The 17,629-nt window shown below is 38.4% G+C and overlaps 1 protein-coding gene across 6 annotated transcripts; it reads right to left on the minus strand.

Annotated features, from left to right (window-relative positions):
- Window positions 1-7,820: 7,820 nt before the first annotated feature.
- LOC106094804 (G-protein coupled receptor Mth2) lies at window positions 7,821-16,246 on the minus strand. 6 transcript variants are annotated; one of them, XM_059360070.1, is made up of 6 exons: window positions 16,157-16,246; window positions 10,539-11,434; window positions 10,238-10,480; window positions 8,391-8,544; window positions 8,144-8,332; window positions 7,821-8,058 (listed from the first exon to the last, which is right to left on the minus strand). In XM_059360070.1, the coding sequence occupies exons 2-6, from the start codon at window positions 11,410-11,412 to the stop codon at window positions 7,947-7,949; spliced, it is 1,572 nt and encodes a 523-aa protein (XP_059216053.1). In that variant the 5' UTR covers window positions 11,413-11,434; window positions 16,157-16,246; the 3' UTR covers window positions 7,821-7,946. The 6 variants fall into 6 exon arrangements, with proteins under 6 accessions (XP_059216053.1, XP_013117495.2, XP_059216054.1 ...); XM_013262041.2 differs by having other exon boundaries at window positions 10,539-11,431; window positions 16,103-16,246; XM_059360071.1 differs by having other exon boundaries at window positions 16,103-16,246.
- Between the last annotated feature and the right edge of the window lie 1,383 nt (window positions 16,247-17,629).

The following is a 17,629-nucleotide window of genomic DNA, read 5'->3' on the forward strand; positions in this document are numbered from 1 at the left end:
AAATTTAGGACAGTGCGTTGTCTTAGGCCCTTCGACATCTTCCGTCAATATGGCTCAGATCGGTTCAGATTTGAATATATATGCCATATAGACCGATCTTCCAATTTAGGGTCTTAGGTTCATAAAAGCCACATTTATTATCCGATTTTGCTGAAATTTAGGACAGTGAGTAGTGTTCAGCCCTTCAACGCCCTTCGTTAATTTGGCTCAAATCGGTTCAGATTTGGATATAGCTGCCATATAGACCGATCCTCCGATTTAGGGTCATACGCCGATAAAAGCTACATTTATTATCCGATTTTGCTGAAATTTGGGACAAAGCGTTGCCTTAGGCCCTTCGACATCCTTCGTTAATATGGCACAGATTGGATCAGATTTGGATATAGCTGCCATATAGACCTATCCTCCGATTTAGGGTCTTAGTGCCATAAAAGCCACTTTTATTATCCGATTTTGCGGAAATTTGGGGCAGTGAGTTGTGTTAGGCCCTTCAACATCCTCCGTCAATTTGGCTTAGATCGGTCCAGATTTGGATATGGCTGCCATATAGACCGATCTCTCAGTTTTAGGTTTTGGGGTCATAAAAAGCGCATTAATTGTCCGATGTTGCCGAAATTTGGGACAAAGAGTTAAGTTAAGCCCCTGCACATATTTCTGCAATTTGGTCTAGATCGATCAAGATTTGCATATAGCTGCCATATAGACCGATCTCTCGATTTAAATTCTTGGCCCCATAAAAGGCGCATTTTTAATCCGATTGCACTGAAATTTGACACACTGACTTATGTTATGCTTTTCGACATCCGTGACGTATATAGTTAAGATCGGTTTTTTTTTTAATTGTAACTAGAATAACAACTAAACAATGAATTGTACTTATCAGCATTTGGTCCAAATTGGATCATATTTCGATATAACTGCTATGTGACATAAGATATGCAATTTTCACCGAATTTTGATGAAATGTGGTTTACATATACACCCGAGGTGGGGGGTATCCAAAGTTTTGTTTTGAAATAAAGTGGGAAAAAACGCAGAACTTCCATGTATATCTTCATCCGCTGCTATTTCAATCACAGTTAAATGCCTTCACTATTTTCGTGATTCATCTTTTAAAAACCCATATTTTAGAAACACTACAAAATTCGCAATGATAACGTAATATTTACTTGTTCCCTGAATAAAATTAGCAGTTCTCTGAATGAAATTAGCATTTTTATAGCTTCCACCATAGGATGGGGGTATACTAATTTCGTCATTCTGTTTGTAATACCTCGAAGTATGCTTCTGAGACCCCATAAAGTATAAATATTCTTGATTGTCATGTCATTTTAAGTCGATCTAGCCATGTCCGTCCGTCTGTCCGTCCGTCTGTCTGTCGAAAGCACGCTAACTTTCGAAGGAGTACAGCTAGCCGCTTGAAATTTTGCACAAATACTTTTTATTATTGGTATTGTAAATGGGCCAAATCGGTACATGTTTTGATATAGCTGCTATATAAACCGATCATGGGTCTTGACTTCTTGAGCTTCTAGAGGGCGCAATTCTCGTCCGATTTGAGTGAATTTTGCAAGTGGTGTTTTGGTAACACTTTCAACAACTGTGCTTAGTACAAATACAAATCGGTTCACAATCTGGTATAGCTGTCACATAAGCCGATCATGGATCTTGACTTCTTGAGCCTCTAGAAGGCACAATTCTCATCCGATTTGGCTGAAATTTTGCATGAGAAATTTTGTTATGACTTCCAATAACTGTGCTAAGTATGGCGTAAATCAGTATAGAACCTGATATAGCTGCCATATAAACCTATCTGGGATCTTGACTTCTTGAGCCTCCAGAGGTCGCAATCGTCGTCTCCGATTTGGCGAAAATTTTGTACAACGGCTGCTCTCATGATCTTCTACATACGTGTCTTATATGGTCTGAATCGATCAATAGCTTGATACAGCTCCCAAATAAACCTATCTCCCGATTTTGCTTCTTGAGCCCCTTCAAGGCGCATTTGTTGTCCGAATAAACTGAAATTATACACAATGACTTCTACAATGTTCAGCATTCACTTATGGTCCGAATCGGACTATAACTTGATATAGCCCCAATAGCATAACAGTTTTTATTTGCTTGCATAAAAAGAGATATCGCGCATAGAACTTGTTTTTGCCTAAGAAGAGATGCCGGGAAAAGAACTCGACAAATGCGATCCATGGTGGAGGGTATATAAGATTCAGCCCGACCGAACTTAGCACGCTTTTACGTGTTATGTTTTGTTTCAAAATCAATTAGCACCAAAGATGTACTCGGGAAAAAACAGCGCAAAAAGCGAGCATACATTATCGCTAGAGTTGGGTACGCGTAGCTCTAGCGAAATTTCCGCTGGCCACTGCATGGTGATAAAAAATAAGGCTTTTATGGGCTTCAGACCCTTTATCGGGAGATCGGTCTATATGGCAGCCATACCTAAATATAGCCCGATTTGATCCATATTGAAGTCAGATATCAGGAGGCTTATGATAACTCTCCTTTTCAGCGAAATCGGGCAATAAATAAAGCTTTTATGGTCTTCAGACCCTTTATCGGCAGATCGGTATATATGACAGCTAAATATAATCATAGTCCGATATGGGCGATATTTTGGTCAGATTTCGGGAGGAGTAAAACTACTCAATGTTTTAAATTTCAGCGAAATCGGATGAAAAATAAAGCATTTATGATCATTAGACCCTTTATCGGAAAATCGGTCTATATAGCAGTTATACCCAAATATGGTCCGATTTGGCCCGTTCAAGAACTTAGCGTGCATAAAAAATACGTAGCTGTGCCAAATTTCAGCTCAATATCTCAATTTTTGAAGGCTGTAGAGTGATTACAACAGACGGGCGGACAGACGGACAGACACACGGGCATCGTTAAATCGTCTTAGAATTTTGCGACGAACCGAAATATATATACCTTGTAGGGTCGGAAATTCAAATTTCGTTGTGTTGCAAACGGAATGACTAAATTAATATACCCCCTATCCTACGGTGGTAGGTATAATAAAGCCAAAATGGGGGAATTTCTTAGCTTGTTCGAACGCCAGAATGATTTCAAAAGACGGACATGGCAATATCGACTCAGAATGTCAAGACGATCAAGAATGTATACACTTTATGGGGTCTCAGGCCAACATTTCGAGGTGTTACAAACGCAATGACTAGATTAGAACACAGCCATCCTATAGTGATGGGTATAAAAACAATACCACATCGTATAAATGTTAAAAAAACCTATCAATAGATATACCACACATGTGAAGCATTTGCAGACTGTTCTATATTCCCGGCTCTTTATTCCCTACCCCCATGACTTTGTGCAAGCTGTTATCATCAGCCAACGAATTTCTTAAATATCGAAAACTTGGCCGGCCTTTGTTACTTCTTAGGTACTCAAAAACCACACGCTGCTTATTTCATATGTTGTTCATTTCGTGCTGAAATAAAAGTAAACACAACCCCGCTGTCAATCAGCTTTAATGCGATAAGCAAAATTTGCTTTTTTATACCCTCCACCATAAGATGGGGGGTATACTAATTTCGTCATTCTGATTGTAACTACTCGAAATATTCGTCTGAGACCCTATAAAGTATATATATTCTTGATCGTCGTGAAATTTTATGTTGATCTAGCCATGTCCGTCCGTCTGTCCGTCCGTCCGTCCGTCTGTCTGTCGAAAGCACGCTAACTTCCGAAGGAGTAAAGCTAGCCGCTTGAAATTTTGCGCAAATACTTCTTATTAGTGTAGGTCGGTTGGTATTGTAAATGGGCCATATCGGTCCATGTTTTGATATAGCTGCCATATAAACCGATCTTGGGTCTTGACTTCTTGAGCCTCTAGAGTGCGAAATTCTTATCCGATTGGAATGAAATTTTACACGACGTGTTTCGTTATGGTATCCAACAATTGAGCAAAGTATGGTTCAAATCGGTCCATAACCTGATATAGCTGCCATATAAACCCATCTGGGGTCTTGACTTCTTGAGCCTCTAGAGTGCGCAATTCTTATCCGATTGGAATGAAATTTTGCACGACGTGTTTCGTTATGATATCCAACAACTGTGCCAAGTATGGTTCAAATCGGTCCATAACCTGATATAGCTGTCATATAAACCTATCTGGGGTCTTTACTTCTTGAGCCTCTAGAGTGCGCAATTCTTATCCGATTGGAATGAAATTTTCCACACTTGTTTTGTTATGATATCCAACAACTGTGCCAAATATGGTTCAAATCGGTTCATAATCTGGTATAGCTGTCATATAAACCGATCTTGGGTCTTGACTTCTTGAGCCTCTAGAGGGCGCAATTATCGTCCGATTTAACTAAAATTTTGCACGTAGTGTTTTGGTATTACTTTCAACAACTATGCTAAGTATGATTCAAATCGGTTCATAATCTGGTATAGCTGTCATATAAACCGATCTTGGATCTTGACTTCTTGAGCCAAGTGATGGCGCAATTCTCATCCTATTTGGCTTAAATTTTGCATGAGGTGTTTTGTTATGACTTCCAATAACTGTGCTAAGTATGGTCTAAATCGATATAGAACCTGATATAGCTGCCATATCAACCGATCTGGGATATTGACTTCTCGAACCTCTAGAGGGCGCAATTCTCATCCGATTTGGCTGAAATTTTGTACAAGGCCTTCTCTCATGACCTTCAATATACGTGTCTAGTATGGTCTGAATCGATCAATAGCTTGATACAGCTCCAATATAAACCTATCTCCCGATTTTGCTTCTTGAGCCCTTACAAGGCGCAATTTTTATCCGAATGAACTGAAATATTACACAATGACTTCTACAATGTCAATCAGCATTCAATTATGGTCTAAATCGGACTATAACTTGATGTAGCTCCAATAGGATAACAGTTCTTATTCAATTATTATTATTTGTCTAAAAAGAGATACCGCGCATAGAACTCGACAAATGCGATCAATGGTGGAGGGTATATAAGATTCGGCCCGGCCGAACTTAGCACGCTCTTACTTGTTTTTTATTCATGTGCGTAAAAACTGAGCCATAATATTGGAATTTGATACGACGCATAGAGTGCCAAACGGCCAAAAAATTTAAAATAACTGCATAACTTTTTATGCCCACCACCATAGGATGAAGGTATACTAAACTAGTCATTCCATTTGTAACACCTCGAAATATTCGTCTAAGACCTCATAAAGTATATATATTTTCGATCACCTCGACGTTCTGATTCGAAGCACCCATGTCCGTCCGTCAGTCGGTCTGTCGAAATCTCGATAGCGGTCGAATGCGTAAAGCAATTCGCTCAAAATTTTGCACAGATACTTAATATTAATGTAGGTCATTGGGGATTGCAAATGCAATAAAATGGTCATTTGTTAACCGATTCTCTTGCAATATGGCAGGAAGGACTTCCCTATGCCTTTTAATATTGCTGGTGAATTTAATAGGAATAAGTACAGATTTATATATAGCTGCCATACATGTATTTCGCCCAATATTCACTTAAGGGTCACTGCAAGCGCATTATTGGCCACTATTGTTCACAACACTTTATTCGATGCCTACCACAATATCTAAGAAGTTTGTTCAAAATCTGTTCAGATTTAGATATGTTCGTTAGATTTTGGCTAATATGCAATATTGTTTTCATTTGTCCACCGTATTTATTCAAGTTTGAACATATTTGCTCGAAATTTGTTTGTTTATTAACCCATCCGAAGACATTCGCCGAGGCCCATCAAAATTGGTTCAGAATTAGATATAGCTCCCACTTTGTACCTATCGTGTAGGTGTAGAGTATTATAAAGTCGGCACCGCCCGACTTTTGCCTTTCCTTACTTATTTTATTATGTTTTTCTGTTCAAAATAAAATTTTTTCAGTGTAAAGATAAAATTTTAAAGGCATATTTTTCTATAATGAAAATTTTAATGAAATCTTCTATTATATAACAAGTAAAAAGGTCCGTAAGCGAAAATTTTAGGGCTCTAGGATGGCCGGGGGGTCGTCAAATTGACTACTATAACATTTCATCAATCACTTTCTGATCCCATTTAGTTATGTTCTTCTGTCTGTCTGTCCATGTTAGTTTGTGTACAAAGTACAGGTCGCAAACTTCATCCGATCGTCTTCAAATTTGGCACAAGCATTGTCTTGGACCTAGAGATGAAGCCTATTGAAATCGGAAAAATCGGTTCAGATTTCGATAGTAGCTCCCATACATATGTTCGTCCGATTTGGACTAACATTGCAATTGTATCGTCATTTCATAACTGATTCTCACGAAATTTCGCACTTGGGATTCTCTTATGAGACTCGACATTATTGGTGAATTTCGTAGAAATCGGCTCAGATTTAGATATTGCTCCCATCCGATTTGGACTAGTATTGCAATAATTTGGTCATTTGTTAACCGATTCACACGAAAAGTGTCACAATGGATTCCCTTATGACTCCCGGTATTCCTTTTGAGTTTAATAGAAATCGGTTTAGATTTAGTTATAGCTCCTACATATATTTTCGTCCGATTTTGAATAATACTCAAAAATATTGTAATTTGTTAATCGATCTTCACAAAATTTGGCCCGAAGGTTTCTCTTATAACTTGGCCTGCCATTCAATGTGGTACAGGATATCAATAGGTCGGCTTCACTCGACTTTAGCCCGTCTTTACTTGTTATACAATATATGATACCTTGTTTGAATGTGCTTACAAAGTCCTGCAAAAGAATGCCCCTATGAAATCTTATAGTGCGCAAAACAAAGACCTTCCAATTTTTATCCGATTTGGCTGAAATATTGCAAGAAGTATTTTGTTATGACTTTCAACAATTGTACCAAGTATGGCTCAAATCGGTTTATAACCTAATATAGCTGCCATATACTCCGTTTTAGGATCTGGAGTTCCTGAACCACTAGAGGGCGCAATTCTTACCCGATTTGGCTAAAATTTCGCATGAGATGCTTCGTTATGACTTCCAACAACTGGGCTAAACATGGTTAAAATAAGTCCTTTACCTGATATAGCTACCATACAAACTGATCTTAGATTTTGATTTCTTTGGCCACTAGAGGGCGTAATTCTTAACCGATTTGGCTGAAATTTTGCATAAAATTTTGCACCCAACCCACCAGGGATCTTGAGTTCTTAGGCCTCTAGGGAGCGCAATTCTTACCCGATTTGGCTAAAATTTCGCATAAGGTGCTTGGTTATGACTTTAAACAACTGTGCTAAGCTTGGTTCAAATCAGTTCATAAACTGATATGAACCCATCTTCCGACTTGACTTCTTGAGTCCTTACATGCCGCAATTTTTGTCAGATTTTGCTGACATTTTGCATACTGTGTTCTGTAACTACTTCCAACAACTGTGCCAAGTACGATCCGAATGGGTCTATAACCTGATAAAGCTCCCATGTAAACCGGTCTCTCGATCATCCTTGTTCGTTTTCTAGAAGCTTAATTTTTTTTTGTAGAATCCATGGTGATGAGTTCCCAAGTTTCTGCCCGTCTGAACATAGAACGCCTTTACTTGTTTATTGTTAGAGTCAGTCATAGTCCGATTAACGTTCCTCCGATATTTAATTGGTATATACTATAGCTTTGTACGTTCGATTTCTGTTTTGAGGGTTAACAGATGACTTTTGTAAAGCGTGTAGTTCTCTTTGAAATCGAAACGTTATCCTTTTCATACCACGGTTGGATACTTACGAATATAGACCATTACAACCGCGACGATGTAAATCGAGCTAGGCATTACCAAACCAGATTTGATTGACAACAGTTTATTGTAAATAGGAGTTTTGGATTTACCTTTAATTTTTCAACTGCTAAAAAAAAAGTAATACAACTCTAAAAAATTGTTTCAAATTGTTCTGTAAAACTAAACACCCCTTTTCCTCCCTGAGATTTCAATGCTAATCATTTTAGTTGACTAGTGATCACAATGGGAGCTTGATAGGTACTTTCCATGGTATCAGCACGTTGTAAAGATTCTTCGAGTTCTGTAATGGATGCACTGCTGCCCTGCCATCTATATGGGGTTAAATGTCAAAGAGAAAAGAGATAGAAGGTAAAAATTTAACAGTGTTTAAAAAAGGCTACCGCTGATGACTTGCCTCCGTTTTGACAATGGCATTAGCACAAGTACAAAAAATATCAAAGGTCCTTCGGTAATGGAAACACTCTCGGCAATATAGACCGTAACGGGGCTCGTATTGCGCTCCAGCAAATCACTCATAAAGACATACATTTTAAATGCAAAACAGGAAGCCATAATCGCGAACAGAAGCGAGTAGAGACAAAGACTGTAAGAAAAGGCTCATTGAATAAAAATATACATGCAAGAGTATTTTAAATAGATACCTTCTCTCCACCATATCTATGTAGCGCCTCAACTCCTCACACTTCCTCATGTAGGGTAACTCCTTCCATAGGGTCAAGGCAGAAAATAGGAAATTAATAAGCAAAATAAATGCATTTAGGCCAAAGTAATATAGGACTCCTGCCCAATCATAAGCTGGAAACGTTTAGCAAATATTAATAATGTCCCTCATAAGCAACTGGGGTGTTTGTCGAAACTCCACTCTCTTTGGTTTCGCTTAAATGAGCTCTTGGCAAAATTTTAAAGTTATATAAAATAAGCTAAAACTTCTAGAGCCCCTGGAAGCCTCAATTTTAATCAGATTTGACTGAAATTTAGAACAAAGACTTGCGTTTTTAATTTCAACACCCATGGCAACTACGATCTTAGTCGGTCTATAAACTGATATAGCCCTCATATAAACCCATCCCCCGATTTAACTTCTTGAGCCCCTAGAACCCTAAATTTTTTTTTAAACTGATTTGGTTGAAATTTGACCCTAAAACCTATCTTATGACTAACAACATAAGTGCCAAGTTTGATCCGAATCGGTAAAAATTGCGCTTTGTAGGGGCTCAAGAAGGAAAATCGGGAGATAGGTTTATATGGGAGCTGTATCAAGCTTTTGATCGATTCAGACCATATTATACACGTATGTTGAAGGTCATAAGAGAAGCCGTTGCACAAAATATGTTGTCCAGCCAAATCGGATGAGAATTGCGCCCTCTAGAGGTTCAAGAAGTCAAGATCCCAGATCGGTTTATATGGCAGCTATATCAGGCTCTATACCGATTTACGCCATACTTAGCACAGTTATTGGAAAACAAAACACCTCATGCAAAATTTCAGCCAATTCGGATGAAAATTGAAGAATTCAAGATCCAAGATCGGTTTATATGACAGCTATACCATATTATGAACCGATTTAAATCATACTTAGCACATTTGTTGAAAGTGACACCAAAGCACTACGTGCAAAATTTCAGTTAAATCGAATTGGGCCCTCTAGAGGCTCAAGAAGTCAAGACCCAAGATCAGTTTATATGGCAGCTATATCAAAACATGGACCGATTTGGCCCATTTACAATACCAACCGACCTACACTAATAAAAGGTATTTGTACAAAATTTCATGCGGCTAGCTTTACTCCTTCGCAAGTTAGCGTGCTTTAGACAGATAGACGGACGGAAGGACATGGCTAGATCGACTTAAAATGAATTGACGATCAAGAATATATACACTTTATGGGGTCTTAGACGCATATTTCGAGGTGTTACAAACAGAGGTTGTTGAGTTCGCCAACAATGGCCGATTGTGATTTTCTGGCAAAATATAACGCAATCAAGTTATTAAGCTTGAACCATTACATCACGAGTAACTTTCTTTTTAAATAAACTCTGTAGACAAAGCTTTTGGGTGGCTTGTATACGATATATTGATCTGTAAACAAAACAAATAAAATATTATGTAGCTGACATTTCTAGTTTGACAGATTAAGTTTGTGTCAGTTACTCCTGGGGGGTGTAAAGCCATCAAAAGGTTTATTAATTGCCCAATTTCACTAAAATTCGAAAAAGCGAGTTGCACACGGCCCTTCCCCATCCGAGCCGAATAGAGTCTTTATTGGACTATTGTTAGATATAGCTGCCTTATAGACTGGTCAGCCGATTTGCCATTTTCAACTCATTGAAGCCGCAATTCCTGCCATATTTCACCGTTGGCAGATATTTGTTACTAAATATATAGGATAGTAAATATATTCCAGTTGGCGGTTACCCAAGATTCTGTCCGGCCGAACTAGGTACGTTTTCCACTTGTTTTATTCCCATATCATCCCTTCTTTACTTACATATCCACCAGCAATATTCTCTGTCCATATTCGGTGTGTAGATGTCCGGCAGATCAATTCTGCGAAGAAATATTAGAACTGTTGTTAATACCAGGGGGATACCGCAGCCATATTCCAAGTATTTAAAAAAACGCTTTCTTTCATTGAAAATAGCTATAAAAGTTTTAGAGTTCCTCCACATGTCATAGCCAATGATGGTAAGCCAAATGAAGCTGCTCTCCAGAAATAAATAGGCCATAACACCTACGGTGAGAGATGACTTTATATATTGTAAACAAGGGATAAATGATGATATTCTTACCCATAGTCTGGCACAGCACCCTAGGATATAGAGCACCACTTAGGGAAACTGCGGAGAGAAGAGTATTGCCAATGGCCATTGAAGCCAGGCAAAGTATTAGGCATTTACCTCGAAGATTTTTATGCTCTGGTCGCACCATATGGAATACCACTGTCATAAGTATGAAAGGAGTTGAAATTATGCCAATTAAGCCAGTGCCTTCCTTGTTGGGATTGTAGGTGTAGGTGTCCCCGTCATTTACATCTGGCTCAGAACAGACAAAGGGCTCCAAAAACCATTGCTTATCATCCTCATCGTCATCATCGGTTTCAGTTCTTAGGGTCATCAGACAAAAATCTCTCCTTGGCACCATCGAACCCTTATCATCAGCTAGTAAAAGCGATCCATTTTCCATAATATGCCAATTAACCGTGATGGGCTTAACTACTTTGCTATTTTCGCACACTTTTCCCTGTGTTATGATGAAATTATCTTCAACATTGTGTGACTCAATATAACCATTATCTAGTAAGACTTGAACTTTAGCGTTATATAGCAAAGGACTGTTGAACTTCTGACAATGTCTGCCATCGGGTGAAAGCCATTCCCTGTGGGGATTACAGCAATATTTCATACAAAACTGGACATTACAAAAGCAAGCCCTAGGATGTGGTTCTCGATCTACCAGATGTCCGTCAAGAGTTTCTTCATAGTCATACACTTCTACTACCTCAGGGGAAAACATATGATTTTTAAAGAAATATTTATCGTCATAACGAAAGGCATTTGTTAAATCAATTGTATCGTGGAAATCGCACTTGAAAATATCCTTAGTTTGGCATAGTTTAGTAATGGTCATGAGAAGAACAAAGCGCACAAAGGAATAGACATCCATAGTGGGGCTTTCAATGATGCTACTAAAAGAGAAAAAAGATTTGAAATATTGGGTTGCCCAAAAAGTAATTGCGGATTTTTTCTATAGTCGGCGTTGACAAATTTTTTCACAGCTTGTGACTCTGTAATTGCATTCTTTCTTCTGTCAGTTATCAGCTGTTACTTTTAGCTTGCTTAAGAAAAAAAGTGTAAAAAAAGTATATTTGATTAAAGTTCATTCTAAGTTTTATTAAAAATGCATTTACTTTCTTTTAAAAAATTCGCAATTACTTTTTGGGCAACCCAATAAATACTTTATAAATAAATTGAAGAAAACTATTTGCCATTAGGGGGCCGGGACGTAGCTAGGATTTAATTTTGGAGGGGGGTAACCCACATTTTTTCAAAATCGAAAATTGCCATAATTCTACTTTTGCTGTGAAATTGGTGAAGATACCTCAAACTTTGTTTGAAAATTGTGGTCGCTACTGGGTGCAGGAACTGAATTTTGTACTGCTGAAATTTTGTATAACGGCTTCTCCCATGACCTTCGACATACGTGTCAAATATGGTCCGAATGGGTCTAAAGCCTGATCTCCCTATTTCCCTTCTTGAGCCCCTAAAGGGTGCACTTCTTACTCATATTGTCTGATATTTTACACAATGACTTCTGCTATGGTCTCCGATTTTCAATTCAGTTATGGTCCGAATCGGACCATAACTTGATATAACTCCAATATTATAGCAATTCTTTTCTGTTATCCTTTGTTTGCCTAAATAGAGATATCGGGAAAAGAACTCGACATATGCGATCTATGGGGTGGAGGGTATATAAGATTCGGCCCGGCCGAACTTAGTACGATTTTACTTGTTTTTTTTTTTTCGCAATAAAAACTAAAACTTCTAACTAAATTTTGTTTTTTCGGAGTATCCCGATTATCGATTTTGGGTTTCCCGACTTTGAGCTTTGGGGACCAGGCAAGCCTTCCTCAGACTAATATCACTATAAGATGTTCAGAAGCACTTATGGTTTTCTGGTCATTTTTCGGCAAATAGTACGATAACATCGACTGGGCTTCCTTCGGTGCCGTATATTTTTTTATGTGTGGATACATGAATTTGTTCTTCCAAGTGCAATTATATGCAAGCATCTGCTTTTGTTTTAAACTCTGTGTTATTATCTTCTTAAATGGAACATTAATGGAGGCTTATCATCAGAACATCTATTAACAAAGGTACGAGGATATAATTGAATCTGTTATGAGTACGGATAGTTTTTTATACCCACCACCATAGGATGGGGGTATACTAATCTAGTCATTCTGTTCGCAACACCTCGTAATATTCGTCTAAGAACCCATAAAGTATATATATACTTGATCGTCTCGACGGTCTGAGTCGAAATCACGTTAGCGGTCTCTTGAAAATTTCCACAGATACAAAATATTGATGTAGGCCGTTGAGGATTGCAAATTGGCCATATCAGTTCAGATTTAGATATAGCTCCCATGTAAACCAATCTCTCGATTTGACTTATTGAGCCCTTACAAGCCGCAATTTTTCTCCGATTTGGCTGAAATTTTAAAAGTAGTGTTCAGCTATGATTTAAAATTAATGTGCCTAGTTGTGCCTAAATTCGTATATAACCAGATATAGCTCCCATATAAGCCGATCGCCCGATTTGATTTCATGAGCCGCAACAAGCCGCAACCTTTATCCGATTTGACCAAAATTCGCATGCGGTGTTCTATTACGACTTCCAACAACTGTGACAACTAAGGTCCACATCGGTCTATAACCTGATAGAGCTCCCATATAAACCTATCTCCCGATTTGACTTCTTGAGCCCTTACAAGCCGCAATTTTCGGTCAAATTTTGCATGTAGTGTTCAGTTGTGACATTCAATAACTGTGCTCAGTTCGGCCCAAATCGGCATATAACCTGATATAGCTCCCATATAAACCGGTCTCCCGATTTGACTTCTTGAGCCCTTACAAGCCGCAATTTTTGTCCGATTTGGCTGAAATTGTGCATGCGGTGTTCTGCTACGACTTTCAACAACTGTGCCAAATACAGTCTAAATCAGTCTATAACCTGATATAGCTTCCATTTAAAGCAGTCTCTCGATCATCCTTGTTCGGTTCCTAGAAGCTTTCATTTTTGCTGGTTTAACAAAAGTTTAGTATGTAAAATAAAATTATGCTCTGCAACTAAATTTATCCTATATATAAAAATCAATTTGTGTTTGTTTGTTTGTATGTTTGTGTGTTCCTTATAGACTCTGAAACGGCTGAACCGATTTTCTTAAAATGTTCAGAGATGGTGCATAATGACCCCGTGGTGAAAATAGAGTACTAAATTTTTTGATATCTGAAGGGGGGCGGACCCTCCCCCTTACCCTAATTTTCAGAAACGCTAGATCTCGGAGATGGGTGGTGCGATTTAAGCAAAATTTTGTGTGCTCTCATATAGTACCCTAAAAATAAAAATTTGGTATACAAATTTCGGATGGGGTACCTAGGGGGGCTGTCCCACCCTTAAACCTACCAAACATTTATTAAGACCAATCAAGACAATATGGGACTCAAATGAAAGGTATTTAGGATAAGCAAACGCATCTGATATCCAATTGTCTAACCAAGTGCTAGGGGGACCACCCCAAGCCCCAAAACACCCCTAAATCGGACATATTTACCGACCATGGCAATATGGGACTCACGTTTCTGGGGGTCCACCCCTTCCCCAAAACACCCCCCAAACTGGACTTACTTACTGACCATGGGAATATGCGTCTTAAATAAAAGGTATTTGAGTGTAGAATTCGAATATGATATCGAAAAATGGGACCAGGTGTTTGGGGGACCGCCTCTCCCCAACAACATCCCCCAAAGGGGACAAATTTACGACCATACCAATGTGGGGCTAAAATGAAAGGTCTTTGGGAGTAAAGCACGAATCTGATATCAATATTCGGGGAAAGTGTCTATGAGGCTACCCCACCCCCACAACACCACCCAAATGGAAAGTATTTGCTGACTATTACAATATGAGCCACAAATAAGCGGGTTTTTAGAGTGGAACACCAATCCTATATACATTTTCAAGGTCAACTCACTGAGTGGCCGCCCATCCCCCAAAACACCCCCCAAGCTGGTCATGTTTGCCGACTATGGGAATATGGGGCTCAAATTAAAGGTATTTGGGAGTATACCACGTAACTGTTGTCAACATTAGGGACCAACTGTCTGGGGGATGTCCCACCACCATAACAACCCCCAAATAGGACGTATTTCCTCACCAAGACAATTTGGGTCTTAAAGAGAGTGGAGAGAGACCCCAAACCGGACATATTTGCTGACTTTTGCAATAAGGAGTTTAAATGAGATTAGAAAACGAATTTGATAGCAAATTTTGAGGCCAATGGCAATATTGGGTTCAAATAAATGATATATAGATATATGAGAATAGAGCACGTTGCTGATATATTTTCCGGGCTTAGTATTTGGGGGACCACCCCAATCGCCAAAACACCTCTAAAAAGAGCATATTTACCCACCATATCAATGTGGAGCTTAAATGAAAGGTATTGGGGGGGGTAGAGCAAGAATTGATAACCATTTTTGGGACCAATTTTCTGGGGGTCTTCCCCTTTCCCAAAATACCCCACAAACAGCAATTTTGTACTGACCATCGCAATGTGGGGATAAAATAAAGGTATTTTGGAATAGAATATGAATTTGATATCCAAATGTAGGACCGTGGATTTAAGGCCTCATCCCTTCCCCAAAAACACCCTTTTTTCGACCATGCCAATATGTGGCTCAAATGCAAGTTATTTGAGATTGAAAAACGAGTTTGATATCCCATTTTGGGGCCATGTGTTTGGGGGACGCCTCATCCAGTAAACTCCCCTAAACCAATGGCAATATGGGGTTTAAATAAATGGCATTTGAAAGAAAAGCACGATTCTGATATTTTTTCAGGGGACCACCTCACTCCCGAAAACACCCCTAAATCAGATATCATGAGAGTAGCGGGCTGAAATAAAGTATTTTAAGAATCGAGTACACCTTACATCTAAACTTAAATTCGTGGACCAATAAAGACCATGTGGGATTCAGATAAAGGCATTTATATTGTTAAACTGTGAGTCACTAAAAGCAATTTAATTGTGGAAAATAAATATTCAAAGGAAAATTTTGATACATATAAAGTAAAAGAAGGCGCAGCGGGGCGGGCCTGGGTCAGCTAGTTTTGTATAAATTTTTAGCAGGGTCCATGGTGGTGGCTTCTCAAGATTCGGCCGAGGCGAACTTAGCACGCTGTTACTTGTTTTTATGTCAAATGCATTAGTCACTCCAAGTCAATGCCTTAACATATAGATTGCTGTATTCAAATCTGTTTAAAATATATCTAGTACACAGAATAATGATTTTTTTTGTTAAGCAAATGAATTAATGACTCCATAGCGGTTTTAGGCTTGAACACTTAAATGGGATAGAATTCAAATTCTTAGTCCCTATGGGAGTGTGTGAATTTCGAAGGCAACCTCTGGCGCAAACTTTAGATTTACTTATCCAAAACAAATCACTGAAAAATCTATATATTTATTTGGCTGTGGTTAAACCGAATGCTTAATGTATGAGTGTATTCTTTAGTTTTGCTTTTCTGAAACAATGAATGAATTTCATCATTATAAACACGTTTCTACTTAATAATGCGCAGTATTGGATTGCAAGCTATATCACATAAATACAAAAGTTACACATTATTTTAAACAAATTTTTGTTGTGTTTTCAGAAATCTTTTTTTTTTGTAGATGTTGCTAAGATGAAATCTATTTGTTTATACGGCTATTTCGAGACTGATGTTCACATATTTCTTGCATCAGTGATGAGATCTAGCAAGCTATTTCGATAAGTGGTACAATGTACCACAATGTGGTATCAATTGCATATGTTTTTGTACCAAGGATGGAACAGAGAAAATTCGATTAAAGCTACACATTATCGATATTGCGATCGATCATCACATATAATAGCACGTTAACATTGAAATTTTTATGATCTGGATTAAACTATATCAAAAACTTCTGTCCGTTTACATTGCGTTCTTTGGGGATTCATGTGACACACACAAGCGTACTTGCGTATTCATGAATGTGCACATCACATACATCAGTACACAATTCATGAATACAGTTGCGTATATCGGGTTAATTTGGGACTTAAAAATAAGTTAAAAGGCTTTAAGTCCGGCCGGTACGAACTTTGGCTACCCACCACCTTGGGTATATATGTTTACCCCATTTCGTCACAATCGGGTGAAAATTGAATAACTTAAGCACCCAAATTCGGCACGGACATTGGGTGGCCTAATATATATAAGACTCTAGCTGGCCCAGGCCCGCTCCGCTGCGCCTTCTTTTACTTTATATGGAACAAAATTTTCCTTGGAATATTTATTTTCCACAATTAAAGATATTTTAGTGAAATACCATGCTACGAAAATAGTATATCGCTTGACTAACAGTTTAACAATATAAGTGCCTTTATCTGAATCCCATATGATCTTTATTGGTCTACGAATTTATGTTTGGATGTAAGGTGTTCTCCATTCTTAAAATCCTTCATTTCAGCCCGATATTCTCATGATGTCTGATTTAGGGGTGTTTTAGGGGGAGAGGCGGTCCCCCAGATACTTGGCCCTGAAAAATATCAGCATCGTGCTCTTCTCTCAAATACCATTTATTTAAACCCCATATTGCCATTGGCTTAAGAGGAGTTTACAGGATGAGGCATCCCCCAAACACATGGCCCCAAAATAGGTTATCAAATTCGTTTTCAAATCTCAAATACCTTTTATTTGAGCCTCATATTGGCATGGTTGAAAATTTTTTTTCCTTTTGGGGTGTTTTGAGAAAGTGGTGATGCCCTAAAAACATGGTCCTACATTTGAATATCAAATTCGTATTCTACTCCCAAAAACCTTTATTTGAGCCCCATATTGCGATGGTCACTAAAAAATTGCTGTTTGTGGGGTATTTTGGGAAAGGGGTAGACCTTAAGAAAATTGGTCCCGAAAATGGGTATCAATTCTTGCTCTACCCCCCAATACCTTTCATTTAAGCTCCACATTGACATGGTGGGTAAATATGCTCTTTTTAGGGGTGTGTTGGCAATTGGGGTGGTCCCCCAAACATTAAGCCCGGAAAATATATCAGCAACGTATTATATTC

The sequence above is a fragment of the Stomoxys calcitrans genome, chromosome 1 (assembly GCF_963082655.1).
Source record: "Stomoxys calcitrans chromosome 1, idStoCalc2.1, whole genome shotgun sequence".
In the NCBI taxonomy this organism is placed as follows: domain Eukaryota; kingdom Metazoa; phylum Arthropoda; class Insecta; order Diptera; family Muscidae; genus Stomoxys; species Stomoxys calcitrans.

Bases quoted from the DNA above. Each gene is read 5' to 3' on its own strand.
- LOC106094804 (XM_059360070.1), bottom strand. From the start codon at position 11,412: ATGGATGTCTATTCCTTTGTGCGCTTTGTTCTTCTCATGACCATTACT. The intron at 8,545-10,237 runs GTAAGTAAAGAA...AAACGTTTCCAG, and splicing joins AGAATATTGCTGGTGGATAT to CTTATGATTGGGCAGGAGTC. The intron at 8,333-8,390 runs GTATCTATTTAA...CTTTTCTTACAG, and splicing joins ATAGATATGGTGGAGAGAAG to TCTTTGTCTCTACTCGCTTC.